At 36.9% G+C, this 20235-nt stretch overlaps 1 protein-coding gene across 1 annotated transcript; it reads right to left on the reverse strand.

Annotated features, from left to right (window-relative positions):
* Positions 1-382: 382 nt before the first annotated feature.
* On the reverse strand, positions 383-19492 carry LOC139711719 (uncharacterized). Its single transcript, XM_071623577.1, has 13 exons — positions 19164-19492; positions 18429-18731; positions 17380-17477; positions 15142-15264; positions 13709-13811; positions 12462-12628; positions 11717-11818; positions 7647-7727; positions 5986-6127; positions 4823-4932; positions 2072-2254; positions 1269-1353; positions 383-504 (listed from the first exon to the last, which is right to left on the reverse strand). Exons 1-13 carry the CDS (start codon positions 19483-19485, stop codon positions 383-385), a joined length of 1941 nt encoding a protein of 646 aa, XP_071479678.1. The 5' UTR covers positions 19486-19492.
* Between the last annotated feature and the right edge of the window lie 743 nt (positions 19493-20235).

Raw genomic sequence — 20235 nt, forward strand, 5'->3', positions numbered from 1 at the left:
CTGCACCTTAAAAAAACATGCAAAAAAGAAAGGTAAATAAAGTACCAGCACGCAGATCTCAAGGCATAACTAGTTCATGACTTGATTTATAATTGGAATTACTTGTATTATTCTTTAAATGATGGTTGCTATTAAACTTCATATGAAATATTGGATGTGTTTGTGGGAAGCACTGAAATGAAGACTTGGAGATATTGCTTAAATTGTATTCTTAATATTATTCTCTCAATGGTGATAATTGCAGCTTGAAGACTTGGAGATATTCCATAATTGTACTCTTATCATACTCTTCTTGGTGGTGATAACTGCAGCTTGAAATGAAATGCACACACTCGTATTTAAAGCTGACAGGTATATTGGGTGGGGAGGTTCATTGAGCTCCTTAACTCTGGACGCCATAAGGGACAGGAGGAGCCATGACTCGCCGGATGTAGAAAACCGCGATGATGGTTGCCAGGGCCACACCTAGCAACAACATCCCGATAGCCAAGCCAGCCGCTGCACCTGTGGTGTGGTGAATGTGAGGAGGGTTGACTAAATCACATTGTAATAAGAATTTTACATGATCAAACCACTGTTTTCTTAATAATCATACCTGGGAAGATTTTATTTTTTATTTTTTTTTGTAATAGTCCACACATACATGTACATAATATGCCTGTGTTTGTGCGATCAAGTCTCTGTCTACCATGCTAATCACACACATAAATGTCTACTGCAGTATATAATGAAAGATATAATCTCCAATGTGTTATACAACTTTATTTTCATTTTCAATTTGAGCACTGTATAAGTGGTTATTTTCGCAAATTTCGCGAATCACAGTTGGATCACGAATTTAACAACACACGAAAATGTCGCCATGCACTAGAGTAACAATACCTGCAAGATAGCGATGTTGTCAAAATGTGAACTCATTATCTCGCGAAAATGTCTGTCACCTTCTAATTCGCGAAAATATCTGTATGCGAAAATAACAGCTTATACAGTACATTCAGAAACATATGATTAAGGAAATATAACACATAAGTCATTGAGTAGAAGATAACCCAAAGTTTGGCTTTTTTTTCCCCACTCATTAATCCATTGGACGATGAGTCCCGAGAATACTCGGGCATGTGTCTATGGGAACTGCGTGTTATAGCAAAATCAGTCTGTCCTCAACAGGTTAATTGCGTTCATTCCAAACTTTTCCTTGGCATATACAGCAAAAAGCACTTTGATTCATAAACTAGGTCTCCTATTACAACAAAATCCTAATCACTTACCAACGCTGAGGCCCTCGTGTGTCTCATGTTCTTCACGATGGAAGTCAAATTTCAGAGAGGCTGGATAGACGGCTAGAATTACTTCCTACATAACATAGAGGGTGAGACAGAGAGATAGAGAGAGCATTAGTATGTAACCCTGCATCACAAAACTGACAAAAAGTCACCAGTCATGGATTTTTAGGTAAGAGCAGATTCTACAGCTACATGTACACTGTATATTGACATATAACTCAAATCAAATGCACTCTAGTAGCTTGTGTACTGAGAAAAAAAAAAGACTCTGAGGTACAGGGTCTATTCAAGCACTTTATCTTCTACCAAACCATGCTTGAATCAGTTCAGTTGTATCACAAAACATCCTACCATACAATCATTTTGCTATAAAGCTACAAATATACAGAGATAACACTATTTTCTCAATAAACTGTTTATAGTACACCTTTTAATCTAGAAAGGGTTTTTAATAAATCTATTGCTGACATTTTGTATATATCATTGATTGTATTGATTAGCATTTTCATGTTGGCTTTTTTTATCTCTAACTCACATTTTAGAAGTATGTTGAAACATTATAATTGTTTTTCCTGTATTTTGATTTTTTTTTTTTTTTTTTTTTTTTTTTGGGGGGGGGGGTTGCTTTTATTTTTCCATTTTGCAAAAATATAAATCTGCAAATGTCAGCCTGTGGCTTTTAAGTCCTTCTGCCGGGCAGGTGACAAATCACCATGCCAGTCTCAAACTAGCTACACAGCCATGGTGAGGTAGAAAGTGACCTATCGAAGATGATGACAGATTCTCACCTTGCCATCCTTGGTGAACTCGATGGTGAGGAGGTTGGAGGCATCAAGAACACGCTCCTCCAGCTTGGCTACAGCATCACCTAGGCTGGGTTGCGTGGTAACGTTGACGGCATTGCCCTGCACTTTAGGCAAGCCAAGCATCTCAAAGTAGATGGTGAGGATGTCTTCATCACCTTCCACAGCCTGTATGTGTTTGAATAAATATTAAAAAAAGAGATAAATATAAATAAATATAAATAAATATAAACAAGGAAAAGTAGAAATTACGCAGTGCGTGATATATGTCCCCGCCGGAAGTAGCATTTTCTAGCAAAATGTACAATATAGGTAAAAAATCAAGGTCAAAGGTCAAAGAAGTCAAAGGTCAAAATTCTGTGTACAAGTTTTGAAGCCCTCACCTAGTGCCATCACATAAAGCAAACAGAATCGAAATCGGGTTAGAAATGGTGAAGGAGTAGCATTTTGTAGCCAATGTACAATTTAGGTCAAAAATTAAGGTCAAAGGTCAAAGAAGTCTAAGGTCAAAATTCTGTGTACAAGTTTTGAAGCCCTCACCTAGTGCCATCACATAAAGCAAACAGAATCGAAATCGGGTTAGAAATGGCGACGGCGTAGCATTTTGTAGCCAATATACAAAATAGGTCAAAAATTAAGGTCAAAGGTCAAAGAAGTCAAAGGTCAAAATTCTGTGTACAAGTTTTGAAGCCCTCACCTAGTGCCATCACATAAAGCAAACAGAATCGAAATCGGGTTAGAAATGGTGAAGGAGTAGCATTTTGTAGCCAATGTACAATTTAGGTCAAAAATTAAGGTCAAAGGTCAAAGAAGTCTAAGGTCAAAATTCTGTGTACAAGTTTTGAAGCCCTCACCTAGTGCCATCACATAAAGCAAACAGAATCGAAATCGGGTTAGAAATGGCGACGGCATAGCAATTTGTAGCCAATATACAAAATAGGTCAAAAATTAAGGTCAAAGGTCAAAGAAGTCAAAGGTCAAAATTCTGTGTACAAGTTTTGAAGCCCTCACCTAGTGCCATCACATAAAGCAAACAGAATCGAAATCGGGTTAGAAATGGTGAAGGAGTAGCATTTTGTAGCCAATGTACAATTTAGGTCAAAAATTAAGGTCAAAGGTCAAAGAAGTCTAAGGTCAAAATTCTGTGTACAAGTTTTGAAGCCCTCACCTAGTGCCATCACATAAAGCAAACAGAATCGAAATCGGGTTAGAAATGGCGACGGCGTAGCATTTTGTAGCCAATATACAAAATAGGTCAAAAATTAAGGTCAAAGGTCAAAGAAGTCAAAGGTCAAAATTCTGTATCCAAGTTTTGAAGCCCTCACCTAGTGCCATCACATAAAGCAAACGGAATCGAAATCGGGTTAGAAATGGTGAAGGAGTAGCATTTTGTAGCAAAATGTACAATAAAGGTCAAAAATCAAGGTCAAAGGTCTAAGAAGTCAAAGGTCAAAATTCTGTGTAGCGGTTTTGAAGCCCTTACCTAGTGCCATCACATAAAGCAAACGGAATTGAAATCGGGTTAGAAATGGCGAAGGAGTAGCATTTTGTAGCATTTTGATCACACACGGACGCACACACACACGGGCACACACACGGACACACGGACACACACACAGACACACACACACGTACGGAGCCCATTTCATAGTCCCCTGCACGAACTCGTTCGGCGGGGACAATAAGTACCAGTCATACCCAAGAACATGACAAAACAGTGGACACACATTATAATGAAGCCCTACGGACTGGCCATTTTCTTTCGTTATATCGAAATTTTGTTATGACCAAACACAAGAACAATATTAAAATGCATACAGCGTAGAGAGTATGATGTTGCAGGTATTGAATTTTTTATTTTGTTTCAACCAGAATTTGTTATAATCGTGCTTGTTATAATGAGAGTGCACTGTACTTCAGTCACATGTACTGTATCTAACGTGCCTAGTCAGTTTTAGGTAAATAGTTCAAATATATCTTTGCTTCTTTTTTTTCTCTTTCTCTCTCTACTTTATCCAAATCACTTTATGGGCACATAGTGAAGCACACAATCATTGCGATATTCTCAAATCATTATTCCTCCAAGTAATGGATTCTGAATGTTAAAATTTCTAGAATACTACAATACGGAAAGCACATACTAAAGGTTGTATCAACATCTATCATGTATTATAACTGCTTGTCTTGTGGATGAAATTGCTAGAAATTAACTAAGCATTCTCACAGAAGTGAAAGATACCTCTTTCATACTGTTTAAATATTTCCTTTAACATTTCACAGATATTTTCTCTCTATTTTTTTTTTTTTTTTTGTTGTCATCTTACATGAGTACTATTAGGGATATATCACACTGTATGTGACATAAACTTTGTAAACATGAATATGTGTTTGTATGAGAACTGCATCTTCCTGAGCAATCTATACGGCAATTCTTTGTCACATGCAAACCATGTAAATATCACTCCATGCACAAAATCCATGAAAATACATGTATATCGACACAAGATACTTCTTGTATTCAGTAAATTCTTTGTGTGTACAAATGCATGCTTTGTTGTATGGAAATTTTCAATAAATGAAGGAAGGTAGAAGAGCAAGATATGGTTTGTGTTGTTACAATTCAGTTTCAACGAATTAGCTACAGCATGAACCATTCAACAATTTTGATTTGAACAAAATAAAAATAAAAGTGCAACAGAGAATGAATTGAATAACAGGAATGAAAGAGTTACCCACATAGACGTTTGCAATGCGGCTGGCTGGAAGACCCGAAGCATTGGCCAAGGCATGTTGGGCAGCACTGTAGAAGGTATGGGAGTTGTTCACCACATAGTTTTCATAGTTGTCTGATGAAGGAGAGAAAAAAATAAATGACTGGTTAACCCGTTAAGGACGAGTCCCGAATATACTCTGGCAAGCGTCTATGGGAAATGCATGTTGTAGAAAAATCACATCATCCTCAACGGCATAACAGCCCAATATCTAACACAAATGCATGTACAAACAAATGATGTGTGTAAACGTAGGCATGGTATGCAAATTTTGCATTGCAACACCCAGAAGAAAAAAAAAAGAAATCATCAGGTAAAGATGATAATAATAAGTCTACGCCTGATACTGAAAGAAAAGTTTCTCAGTATTAAAAATAATATGTTACTCATCAAAATAGGAAGGCCTTTGTCATCCATAAACTGGAAAACAAACATCTAAGAATATTACTTCTGTAAAGGGCTTTGAAACTGTCTGAGGGTCTGTTGACTAATTCCCAAACTGTGTCAATACAACGGAGCTCTCCATTTCCATAGCTACACCATCAGATTTTCCTTAAATTTTGAATGTTGATCCTATATAGCACACTTTTCATGATTACCTCAAAGAAACATAAGCCATAAGCTAATCAGTCATTTCTACTGCTGTCAAAGTAACATTATTGTAAAATCCTAGAATAAGAGGCACTGAAAATGGACACCTCTCACCGTGAACCATTGCTTGAAAACACACGAGATATATTTGATAATAACAGCTTTGTAATACAGTGGACTCCAGTTACAACAAATTCCTCGGGATTGACAGCTATATCGAAATTTTGTCATAACCTAATAAACAATAAAAAACAGAGCAGATAAGGCTGTGACCTGAATTTTAACTTTGCTGTCACAAGAATTTCGTTATAACCGTGTTCCTCATAACTGGAGTTAGTAGTAGTAAACTTTCATAATGGCAATTACTAAAGTATCAACCTCATTGCTCTTGACTGCAGTCACAGCAGACATAAAAATAATTAATTGCACCTTACATCTACTGCAAAAGTAATCCCTTCATCAGATGGACCTCTTGCATCCAAAACTTCTTGATACGACAATCTTTTGTTTTTTCTCCACAAACTCCAGAACACCTACCTTGGCCAAGAATGTCCACAGACGCATACTTGCTGTCCGACTCATCAAAGCAGGCGTGGACGTCAAAGACAAACCCAGGAATGAAGTAGGAAAAGTGGAACATACTCTGATGCATTTCCCAGTGGTGCTCTACTCCATTTTCCTTCGGGGGGAAAAAACATCATTTAAAGAAAATTACAGTAAAACTTAAATACTAGCAGGACTGTAACTAACAAAACAACAAATAACATTTAATACAATTTGACAAGATTTTATCAAGCAAACAGTATGGTTTATAACATGTTAGTTATAGTAACTGATTTTTACCAAGAAACCCTCATTCACAATGAAACAATTTCCAAAACACTATGCATGAATTTCACGCTGCCTAGAAATAAAGACTAAAATGTTTGTAGTCATGCACTGCACATGCATTCCTTGGACCAACAAGAATCATCTGATGCATAAACAATTCTGGGAGATTAGACAACAGCAGTACAGTGTATTCTTCTTTTGGGCTATGATATACAGAATGCCAATAGCCCTTTATACTGCACTGTGTTCACTGATCAGCACAAATACTTGAGTGTTTTGTTTTTTTTTGTTTTTTTTTGCCTTTTTGTTTTGTTCTTTTTTTTTCCAGATTGGCACAGATGTCTTGGAATTAACTGTCAATGAATAGAAATTACCTAATTCTCTTATCCCCTTTGTGTTGTCACAGTCATGTTGGACTGAGACACATTTCTGTGTACATCTGAGTGAGCTTCCTACAATGTAATCTCCAACAAGCTGAAGTGTGGATGGCTTTGTACAATACTGAATGCTGATGAAATCGTTTGGAAAGTTGAGCATAGTGCCTGGGCACATGAAATGTTTACTGTATAACAAGGAATGTGGGCAGCAAATATTCGCGAAATCATGATTTCGCGAATATTTGCTGCCCACATTCCTTATATGCAAGCAAAAGTTCTCATCTACACTATGCATCGAAGGTAGGCCATCAGCTTCAATATTTGAACATTTCATGCTGTGAAAATATAGTGCTTTACAGTATAGGCAGCATGACTGAAACACTCCCAAGAATAGAGGGAATATTCTTAACTGGAAACATACACAGAATGACAGCAATGTACATAGAGAACAAACACAACAAAAACAAACAAACAAACAAACAAACAAACAAACAAATTAAAACAACCATGGCATGTCTAATGCGGTGAAATGATATTGGGTCCTGCAAGAATTGCTCCAATCTTATTTTCTTCAAGGACTATTTAGGGTTTAAATAGGGCAATGGTTGTGATGGGTTTTAGGTTTTATAGTTTGATGTGAAAATCTGTGAGTAGACATTACGTTCGGCTAAGCATGAAGATATTTGTCACAGAACCATCAAGTGCTTGCTTACCCACACAGAATACATTCAATATTAAAGGGATGGTATAGTTTTGGTTGAGGTTCTACAGAAAAATGCATCCCACCCTATATCAGGACCACCCGTTTTGGATACCTCGGCAATGTCGAAGCCAATTTTCGCAAAGTAAACTTTGAATTTTTCTTACAATTGTATACTCTTCCATATTTCACAAGTAGTTTCTTATTATCACACACACACACACACACACAAACACACACACACACACTAAAAAAAAGGGAAAAGATAAATAGAACAAAATATGTCTTACCATCCACTTGCCTTGGTAGTTCAATTTCAGTGGCATCTGATGTACTCTATTACCATGAGAGCTATCACCAGACCAGTTACCCTGTAGAGTGACACAAAATCAATTCTTACTTTTCTGGCATCAGCAAACAACACAAAAATATCACCAAATAATTTTACTGCAAATTTATCTATCTCAACAAATTGCCTTAAAGATGATCTGTCCATTGAAATGAAAAGTTTGCCATAAATATTTCAAATACTCCCACATACTTACATCCATGTTAGTAAGTGTAATTAACTAACTATGATTACATTTTTTCTCTAAACATTTGTCATTCCTTACCCCCCCCCCCCCTTTTCAGTGTTTAACTATTTCTGATAAAACATGTATGAATAAAATAATGTAAGTAGCCACAATCTATCTAATAGCAATAAATCATTTTTAAAATCTAAAAGATGGGTTATCAATAGGTCAATGGCCAACCCCATACACAGGAACAATGTATAGGCCATAGGCCTACATATCATACTGAGTTAGGTTAAATTGCGTGGATTTGTCAGTGTACAAACGTATACCAAAGACAGGTATTTAGAAAATTTTGAACATTTAGATAAATAGAATAGAGAAATGTTCACAATAACATTGAGATGATGAAGAAGAGAAGAGGTATCAAATACTGTACCAAGAAAGAGTGAAGTACCCTGGAGAAGTGCAGGTGAGATAGTCCCACATCATGTTGGAGTCAGTGTGCAAGGAGAGATTAGAGCTAGTGACATACACTGCACCATTAGAGAGAAGAGGTTAGGCAGAAAAAAGTTGTCAAAAGTGCACAGCGAACTACAGGATCTGTACTACTTACCTATAAAACCTGAAATTTTTGCAAGCATTAATAATTTTGTGAATTTCACTAGAGCCACAATTTGCAAAATCAAAATGCATGCAAAAGTTTGTGTGTACACTACAGTGCACTCCCATTTCAATGTACACAGTTGTAATGAAATTCCCGTTACAATGTAATCAAAACTCAGGCCCCAAAATGATCATCTACCTTACATACAGGACCCACGTATCTAAGTACATTTTGTTGTATACTGTTCAGTTTTTAACCCGTTGAGGATGGACTGATTTTGCTATAACACTAATTTCCTATAGACACCTGCCGGAGTATTCTCGAGACTCGTCTTCAAAGGGTTAACCCTAAAAAGACTGGGGGGGGGGGGGCTAAAAGGCCCCCCCCCCTCGACATTTCGCGCGATTACTCAGCAACACGCAATGCTCTCGCCGCGATGCTCTATGACTTTTTTCTTTCGAGTTTCCCCGCACATTTTGACACCAAATTTGTGACGCCCGGGGGTACGGTTCTGAAGTTACATAACTTTTTGTACATGCAGGTGAGACCGAAAATGGCTCAAAAATGTGATTTTGTGTACAAAGTCAATACAAATTGAGTTTTATCACATGGTTCATATAAATATGCTTATTTTTACTCTCAATGGCTAAAATCAATTTGTTTTAGTAGTATTATGCTTCAAAAAGGGTCTGCCACAAATTTTGCTGAAAAAAAACAACAAAAACAAAAGGTCAAAAAACAAAGAAATACATAAGAAATTCATAAAACAATAAAATAAATAAAAAATTAATTTTGATACCGAATTTTTTTTAAGTACATATGCTAAGAATGCTACAAAGAATATCTAGACCAAAAATGAGCACTTTTGGAGCTTTATTTACTGATTTAGATAAAAAAAGTCTGATTTCTCGCATAAATTAGCATAATTAATCAAAATAAAATAAAAGAAGACTATTTTGGAAAATTTAGATATACGATCTTGTAGATTACATCACACACTACCATTGTGCAAATTTACGCGGTGATCGCGCGATCCACCGCCGAGATCTTAAGGGGGGGGGGCCCTTTAGGCCCCCCCAGTCTTTCGAGCTACCAAAATAGCCCAGTCTTTTTAGGGTTAAAGAAATTTCAAAAGGAACTGCCAGTCCACAGGATTTTGTTATAATGGGAGTGCACTACTGTAAAACATGATATATTCGCGGCATGAAATTTTCGCGAATTGGAGCTGACAGCCTTTTTCGTGGCATGAAATTTTCGCGAAGTGCCACTGGCGTTCAATGCATATAGTGTAAACAAGAACTTTCGCGTGCATTTTAATTTCGCGAATCTTGGCGCTCGCGAAATTAAAGTGCATGCGAAAATTCCTCGTTTTACAGTATTCATGCACTGAATGCCTGTGGCAATTCACAAAAATGTAAAGTCTTGAATATTTCTGGTTAACAGTATGCAAGACAGCTACGCCAAGCGCAAACTTCCATTGGATAGATTTGGCATTAGTGCTTCCTGGGTATTTGTACAATACTGCTGACATAATATCTATGACATTTATTAATTTTTGTATACTGAGGGAAGAGAAATAAAACTGAATGGAAGAGAAAGAACTCTTGGATGAATGCAAGATGATGAAAGAAAAGAAAAAGTGTGAAACATTGTAACAATCTGATACTTCATAATGCATTGCAATATACAATGTAGTTTACTGCTAGGCTACCACATGAGACATTCACACTATAATACTGTACTAATGCTGTGCCAATATGTACCCATATGAATGCCATCTTTGATCTCACAATGACTCCCAAGGTTAAGTTCCAATGCAGTGGATAAAATCAATGCTCAATAACCTACATTGACTCCCTTGATGGCTCAAAAACAAAAACAACAACAACAAAACAAAAAACAAAGCAGCATTTTTAGTCGTGTTGTGAATATTACCAGAATAAGCAAAGAGAGAGCAAAGAATTTTGACACAAACAGATGTGCAATTATGATACTAAGTAATAACAAATAATAACAAATTATACCAGTGACAAAAAATAAACATCTTATCAATACAATAACAAAAAAATAATAGGATTGATGTTGTACACTTTTGTAGCGCACAAAATACCATGTAATCTGTATTTGTTTTCAACAGAAGAACAAATACTAGTCAAGGAGCGTGTTGATATTAACTACATGTGTTTACTCTGATGTGAGTTTTCATTCTATTCATATTTCTATATATCTCTAATGTGTTTAAAAGATAAAAATAACTCAGGTGTTAATAGAAAATTATATGAGGGATTTAGGCTACATGTCACACAGTAAATGCATTACACCACTGACACACTGTCATCAATCCCTGCAAAGTGAACCCACAAAAAGAGGTCGAACGCATACAATGACTTGTATGAAGCATAAACTAAATATTATAGATGTATTGTAGGCTAAGCACGATTATTGGAGCATGCCAGGACAGAAATACCCTTGTACCATACACTAACGCTACATTCACCCGAAGACACTGATGAACATCTGTGTATTATGCTATGTATATTACAGTATGTATTAGTAGCAATGTTCACACAAGGAAGGAGAGATCATCAACTTGAAAAAGAGAACAGAGAATAAATATATATGCAATACAACAGGGCATATAATGTTATTTCACCCACTACCCAACTAGGTTTCAGGCAAAGGCCCAATACTTTCAGGTAAATGCACATTCATGAACTTTTTGTTGCCACATACAAGAGGGAAAATACTGTAGTTAGTGGGCTTGTATTACTGTGATGTCATGATAGTATTGATATTGTAAGCATCAATATAACACATTCTTTCGAGAGTTATAACGAGCACTCATTTTCCTAAATGATTTTAAAACAGTAAATACAGTTTTATTATAAGAATTGACACTATATTTTGAATATGACAGTATCTAGCAATTCATAAAGGGTCTAATGGTAACCCCATTAAGGAAATGATTCATGTGAGGTCTTCCATAAAGTACTGATTTGTTTGCTTCTTTTTTTCTGCGATCTCAGAAAAACAATGACGAACTGACCATAAGAGACCTCCTCAATGAAAATCAAACAGAAAAGGGAATATTCAGCACATGCTTGTTGAATGATTCAATTGTGGTATACACAACTGGAAAACAAAGACACAATCCTTCAGCAATAAAAGCAAGAAGTACAAATATTGCAGAAGCATATGAGACAGAAATAAATCTGTCTGGGAACAATAATTAACTGACCCTTGCAAAGAAGTATTCCATGGTGCCGTTCCAGGTGTGGGTGCCATTGGAATGTGAGCTCTGAGTGATCCAGGCCTCGGCTTCAATGTCGCGAATTGTGGTCTTTGGAGTAGGAGAGAGAGAGAAAAAAAAAATTACACATTTCCTTCAGTTGCCTAATTTAGCTTAAACAAAGGCCCAAATTTACGAAGGTGGTACAATTGAAACCATGGTTTAAACCATGGTTTATGCAATTTCTTCTGCGTACAGTGTAGATACAATTGACAGATTACGTACACCAACATACGTCCATAAGCAAGCGAGCATTGCTTCCAGCATGTCAAAGGTACGCCTATTTCCCGCTAACTTTAGACCATGGCACAAGGTCTATGTTAAAACTACCTTAGTGAATTCAGGTCAAAATGCTTCAAAAATACATGAATTGTTGTATTATACAATACACACAGTTACACAGAAATAGATAACTATTCAAAGTACATAAACCAATGTTTTGATCTGTTTGGCGCAGGGTTCTAGGCGTCATGCAATTAATTCTTATGCACATGCTGTGCTGAATTCATGTGCTTTACAAGCATTTCTTTACAACTGATTGACAAATTGTCCCACATTGACACATTGGGACCGAGGAATTTCATTAATTTGAAAGCATTTCTTTGTGTAAAAAGCCCGCTGGCTTCAGTCATGAAAGAAGCCATAGAGAGAACGTTTTGACAACCAGAAAAGCGATCATTTCTACATTACGTACACTGCCTTCATAGATCCAGTTGGAGTTGTCGTGCAGGATGAAGCTGTAGGGTGATCGGAGAGAGACATGTTTGCCATCCAGGGACTCGGCATCCCGGAAGAAAGAATGCACAGGAATCGGCCCAACGCTGCACTTCTCCGTGTCATAGTTAATTTTGTATGACAATCCTGCAAATACAGATATCAAAGTAAAGGTTACTCACCACGTCAATTTATCTCTCTCATTTCTTTTCAATACAGTACCTGAATACCCTCTAAGTGTACGATGATGTATGACAGTCCTATAATAGGTATATTTAAGTAAAGGTTATTCAACAAGATGATTTATCTCTCCTTTTTTTTAAATACCTGTATACCCCTCTAAGTGTATGATGGTGTATGAGAGTCCTGCAATAGATACATCAAAGTAAAGTGTATTCACCAAGTCAATCACATATCTCTTTTCAATACCTGTGTATCATCTAGCAAGGGTTGCACCATTATTGGGTTAAGTACATCAATAGTCCCTGCAGACTGTAACAGACCCATGGACATACAGTGCAATTATAAGACTACACAATGTTAAAGGTGTTTGCATATTTGTGCAAAACCAAAACATTTATGTATATTATGTGGATTAATGTGAAAGCAGAAATGATAGAACATAACAGTGTAGTTCACGGAAAATCAGTCAATCTGTTAAAAAGACATAGGCATATAAGTTATGTACAGTTCTAGTGGCGCCGGTGCTGGATGAGGAGACTACATACAATGTAGGCCTACAGATAACATAAAGAGAACTTAACACATACAACTGTATTTTCTAGCATGGTAAGAAATTCCTCTTTCAGAAAACAAGGGAAATTGCATCAACCACAGTATATGTCAGTATGTTTACTTTTCATAAAATATGACATTTTATGTCAACCATCTGTTCTTTTTCAATCTGCTGTCACAAACTCATTATCCTGATATGACACTGAACAATGCAGTCATACCTTTATAATCATGATTACGCAGACATGGGTGATACTGACATCTTATAATTGATAGACAAGTGTATAATAAACCAAGTTTGGCTGCCAACATGCATGCAATGTTCACCTGTATGTAAAGATATCCCCTTCTGTTTTGATGGATTGTACAATTGTACTCTGTTATTAAAGCTCACCCCCCCCCCCCCCCCCCCACATCCGACATGAAGGATCTCTCTTGGCTTTGGGTTTTATTACTTTTTTATTTTGTTTTGTTGTTCTTTCAAGTACAAACCTGCATTAAAGTCGTGCACCTCTCTGATCGTCGTTCCATTCTGATCCTTTCCCCATGGCTGATACATGTAGGCCACCAGCTTGGCTTTGTAGCTGTAATGCTCCTATACACCAACAACAAAACACATAACAACTCAACAAAACAAGAAAAGATGGAAAAATAAAAATAGCTCAATATTTAACCTGGTATGAGGATGATACCCAAAGTGTTAACCTTTTTGTTATATATATCTGCACACACTTTTAATAACTTGAACAACACATGACTGTCTGTCATTAAGAAGACACTTAAAATGACATATTATAAGTGTAAGGCACACCAATGTTAACCCGTTGAGGACGAGTTCCGAGTATACTCGGGCAGGTGTCTATGGGAAATATGTGTTGTAACAAAATCAAACCGTCCTCAACGGGTTAATCTGACTCTCAAAGATCTATGAAAGGGGACAGACAGCATGGATAATATCTTTGCTTCGGACTGAAACTTTATCTGGATGTTGCGAAACAATACAATGGTCCCAATAACACATGGTATCTCATGTTGGAGATTTACTATAAGAATAAGATTTTCACCTTTCATGAATATAATGATAATATTTTCAAATCCAAGCTTAGCTTCTTAAAGCCTCACTGTGCACAGCAAGACACACGTTTTGAATAAATTGGTAATTTCGTCATAAGGGCACCACATATATAATTTTGATTCCTATCTATAACTGATTTATTGTCTGGAATAACATGCAAAAGACTGATAAACATTTGATTATTCATATCATTATGTTCTCCAATGGCTAATAAACACCTGACCCCTATTCTTTTTGGCTTCTTTTTCTTTTTTGTTTTATTTCTTCTTTTCACAAGGGACGTAACAGAACAAACCCTCCTTGAGGTCTATATCTTTATAATTGCAGTTAGCCCAGACGTCCTTACACAAACAGACAATGAGTACAGATTACCTATCTCCTTTAATCCCCTCTGTATCACAATAGCATTCATGGGAGGCCATCACATTGTATATAAACAAGACTAAGTGGATTTGTCTAGAACTCACAATAGAGCTAAGTTTTGCAGAAACCTTCCAACAAAAAGCTGTGCTACAAAGCTTGTAGTTATCGAGTCATATAGGGTCATACAGCTATAATACCTTGCTATTCCTATACAGCCTTATCATTCAGTTCCTCAACCTATCATTACAAGGGTATCATTCGGCCTTGAGGTGGCAAAAAAAAAAAATGTAGGTTGAAAATTCATGAAAATTATTGACTTAGTCACGTATTTCAGCTTTTAACCCTACCTCTTAACCAATTCCTGAAATCAGAACCAATTCCGTTACTGAGATATGACTGGATCTGGACCCAAATAGCAGATATATGTAATATGCAATCATTACGTCTCAAGGGTTAAATAAAGTCAGTTATAGCTAAACATACACACCCTTGTAAAGTGAGTCACATGATACTTTGGAATCACAGACTCCACATCCACAGAGAAGACGTCCGTGAAGTCTGGGAAAGCCTTCACACGCTTGTAACCAGGGCACACCACACCGAGCGGGGGCTGCGGGGATGTAAAATTTGATAGAACAGAGACATAAGGTCATGAAACAAAAGCTGCTCTGTCAGGACCTACAGTAATACAGCTAATGAGGCAGATAAAATTAGTGGATACATACTTGTAGTGATAATCATAGCTCTGCTATGATTATGACATGTGCAGTGAGTTTCTACATGTACTTCTAGAACTGAATTCATACATGGAAACATGAATTCATAATTTTACAAAATATCCATTGGTCAACCCTCTTCCACAATGGCCTACACATATGTCAGTGCATTCTACATAAAATATCAGTTGCAAATTTCACTTGAACTTATTCGTACTACAGTGTGATAAGTTTCTAAAGCTTAAAAACTTAGGCCTAATATCACATCTATTCATCATATGACCATCTGCATAAGAAAAAAACAAGCAAACATAGAATTCTGCTGTTAAGTTTGAATCTTGTTTTAGCCACGGAGAAATTAAAATGCCTAGATGACATATAGCAGAGCTGCCTGTGTACTCTGCTGTAGAAGTCCACATGGGTGAACATTTAAATACATGTAACACAAAGTAATCACCCCTGTCAACTCGATGCAAGTTATGTGTGATTGCCATAGTATACCTCAGTTGGGAGAAACAGCTGAATGTGTTTACAGTTGTACTGTACATAATGCACACATGTGTACGTGTAAGAGATTGACTCAGACATTAAATTTTTGTCAGTACTGCCTACACAATAGTTTATGAGCATATTTTGTCAATCACATCTTGCAAGCCATTCTCGCAAGTGGTCAAATTTACAATCGAGACCACATTATGTGAATGAGAAATGAGTACTGTGGTACTACCCCTTTTTAAGAAGCAAAGGTGGAAAATTTCTGCCTTGAAAGATGGCAAATATTTCATTTGTGTCACAGGAAACAATGTTTTGGAATACAGGTGAACCTCTATTATCCGGCCTCCCTTTATCCGGATCTCTCTATTATACGGACGCAATCTCGCCGTGATTTTTTAAAAATAATTACGGGAGGAAAGGGGGATTCCCAACTCCATGAGAACTCCTACACAAACACACATGAATTACATATTACTTCCAACATGATTAACATACAGTACATTACATTAAATTTCCTTCCAAATTGCTTACCTTCAGACATTTTAACATCCCCAAACATCCCCAAATGTAACAATGAAAAGGTTGCAGTATACACATTACTACATGTGGTACTACAATGGGCTACATCAGTACATGTGTATGTATATTTACATGTATAAAGCATTGAGTCTCCCGTATCCGGCCAAATCCCTTATCCGGATGAGCCTCGGTCCCGACTTGTCCGGATACGAGAGGTTCAACTGTAATACAATGTTACATGTCAATGTAAACTTTTCCCCCACCATTAGACTTGTGAATTTAATGGAGAGAAGAACACCTTCATATGGCATACAGAATTTTTGTCGTACAATTCAGGAAAAATAGCACAGTACTATCATCAGTCTTTTCTGGATTGTGCATTTATCCACATATCCAGCTGTACACCAGTGCAATGTGGTTCCGGCAAGTTCTGGCAGGTTTTTTTTTTTCTTTTCTTTTTTTCTGTTATTCCGAAATTTTGTTAACCGAACACATAATAAAAAATATAGAGTGCATAATGTTGCAGCCTGAATTTCTACTTCAAATGTTGTAACAGGAATTTTGTTATAACTGTGTTCGTTGTAATGGGAGTGCACTGTGTAGAGATACCTGATTTACTGTATAAAGCTGTTGTTTTCACGAGGATCCAATGTTTGTGAATTTCACAAAATGTTGTACCACTAATTTCAATATCAAAGAGTGAAAATGTCCCTATGCACAAGGTTAATGGTGCACTTTCAATAGCCTCGGTGTCAATTCACAAAAACAGCAGCTCATAAAAATGTCCTTTGACCTCCTAAATGGCAAAAATATTTGTCGCGAAATAACAGCTTATACAGTGTACAATATGATTGTGCAGGTCCCATTCCTTTTACATTCTTTTATTCATTTGTAGCCCTCATGTAACAAGACACCCAATATAAGAAGCATATATATATCAGTGGTCTCAAGCAGTGTGTTATAATGAGGGTTCCTCTGTTACATACAATCTGTACCTCAAATATTCTTTCATAGTCGAGAGGTCCCGGCTTCATGTCGAAAATATCATAGTTGTTGGAGAAGGTATGCCTCTCACCAGTTGTTCCGTTGTAGCCTGCAATTGGTCATAACAAAACAAACTCCAAACAGTGGTTACAGCAATGTGTGGCAGCCGTCATCTTCCAAACGGTGAGAACATGTTTGCCAAAATGTTGAGAGTGGGTACGTACCCAAGACAAAAAAAAAAAAATTGCGGTGCACCATTAAGCTTTCTACCATCCAACATTCTGCTGCCACTGAAAACTTTACAGATTTCATCCCAACACCACATTGGAAAAAAAAAAGAGAAAAAAAAAGGCTGAAGCTGCCTTTGACAGGGCATTCAGGCAGCAAGCTGTAATACTGCAATTTTGTCTAATGTTCAGGAATGTCTGTATACGACAACATATATGTATTTATTTTCAAAAAAACAAAACAAAAAAAACAAACAAAATAACAAATAACTCTTTTAAAAAAAGAACAAAAAGTCTTCCCTTTACAAAGTCAGCCGCTGGACCTGCAAATATTAAATGATGTGAATCAATATCCCCAAACTGACAAAGTTGACATTGATTTCTAAAGCTGGGTATTCAAATATTAAATTGGATTATGTTTTGTTCAAATCAAAAATACATTTCCAACTAAAAATTTGAGCTCTTTTGTTACTGTTATGATTTTCAAAGCATTGACTTGTCAAACTTGTTGGTCTTTTGATTTCAAATTCTACACCAAGACTGTTGGTACAAGTCAGTATCACAAATAACTTTTTCATCACTGTGTACATTTATCGCATTCAGGTTAGCATAGGATTTTAGATGATTTGACCACTTTCATTTTTTGAATAAAAAAGTTGGAAAATTGCCCATCGCCGATTAAAAACATGCAAAAGATTAGATATGGAGAGCTTCATGAGCAACTCTGCATTGTTACAATAAATGGGTGTTCTATGAAAAGGTTAATGCATGATAAAGAACTCCCACTTGGAAAAGCTACAATGTTTATGAGTGAAAGTCGCCAGATTTCTTACTTGAGCCATTGACCATTGCCCTCATTGGGACTTCAGAAGCGTCGTAGGGCATCTTGTAACCTGGAGCAGAGAAGAAGTAGTCTAGCAGATATGTGGTGTTGTACGCCTCGTGGTACACACAGCGCTGCCAGTGGTTTGTGGGCACTCCCCGGACTGACTCCATGCCGATGTAGGTCTCGTTGAACTCCGAGCCGAACTGGAAGACAGTGTCGGTGCCGTTGATGTGTCCCGTGCCATTTTCAACATGGAAGCCGTAGATACTGAAGCCCTTGGTAAGATCCCCAACGATGCAGTTCACTGGCTCTGTGTCATGTTCAAAAGCACAGTGCTTCATCTCAAAAGTCAAAATTCCTACACACAATGTAATCACATCGCTGAAATGAAATACAGAACAAAGCTCTACAAAAGATTTACAAGTCACTTCCTCTTTACCTTACTGAGAATAGATTGAACATAGCACAACCCGTTTACCTTTAAGTAGCAAATAAATTATGTGTGCCAAGTTTGTATTTCTATTCATTCTAAAATATAATTTGTCATAATATCATACAAGATTAATATTTGGTTTTTGTATGTATTGTGTTTCTGAGCTGCATCTAAAACCTGAAAAATTGCATTTGCCAATCAATAACCTTAGACACTTTATTTAAGATAATGTTATAGTCTCACTTCAGTCACAGAGTATATCTGAACTTCAATAAAGTAAACTTATGAAAAAGTCTGCTCTGAGCTCACCAAAATTATCGTTCAGCTGGGCGCGCACGGTTTGATTGAGCCTGTAGTCGTACGCTGTGAAGTATGTGAGGTTTCCATACACAGAGTATGTAGACCCCCGGTTATTGATCTCATCATAATATTCATCCAGCAACATTGAGTAACCATGGTTACCGATGTTGGCCTCTACTTTGAGACGGTATTGATTGGGAAGCTTCGGGATTGGTGGTCCGTCATAGGGGAAGGTATAGTTGGTAGGATTGCACACAGTCAGGTCGGGTTGTGCTACAGCTCGAATTGCTGACCCCACAACAAGTATAACCAGGAGTAGTGGAGAAACCATCTTGAGCAAATCTAGAGGAGGAAAATCATATTATCATGGTTACATCATCTCAGTGACATTAAAAGCAGATGGAGAGAACATAAAAGGTGAATTGTAAAAAGATCTTGATTTTGTATCAAATTCTACTTTATTAGCATGTATTTATTGAATTTCTCCTTTGAATCATTAATGTCTTAATTCTTTGTATTTATATTGCAATGCAATATGAACAGTCAAAGTTATGTGAACATTAGTTTTCCAGAGACGAGATTTCATGATGATGTCAAAAGACATGCCACCCGAGGGGCAAAAAACAAGGTAAGCACAGAGCACAGCCTCAAGCTAGCTCTAGTGAGTAACACACAAACAGTATACTTGATTGCAGCCATTGCACTTTTTGGGAGCTGGGCGCCTTTGAATGTTTCTACAGATAAATGGTGCCATACAAATGTTGTTTCATCATCATCATCACCATCATCACTGGAACCAATGTAATATTATATATGTTCAACCATTTGTTTTTCTTTCTTCTTTTTTTTTTTTAATAAAAAGAGAACAGTACAGCCGCCTAGTAATTCTTTGCATGGCAGGTGCTTGGTTGATATATTTTCTGACTTAAATAGATTGTATTGCTAGTCACCTCTGGCAAACCAATATTATTATGAACATTATCTGACCACATGGGGTCGGCACTATTTCCGTTTTTCTTGGGTGGGTGCGTGCGGAGGTGGACCTTTTCATTACGTTTTTAACCAGGGTTGCCCTTTACAA

The sequence above is a fragment of the Diadema antillarum genome, unplaced genomic scaffold (assembly GCF_040938485.1).
Source record: "Diadema antillarum isolate AM-2024a unplaced genomic scaffold, OU_Dant_1.0 seq00001696_RagTag, whole genome shotgun sequence".
In the NCBI taxonomy this organism is placed as follows: domain Eukaryota; kingdom Metazoa; phylum Echinodermata; class Echinoidea; order Diadematoida; family Diadematidae; genus Diadema; species Diadema antillarum.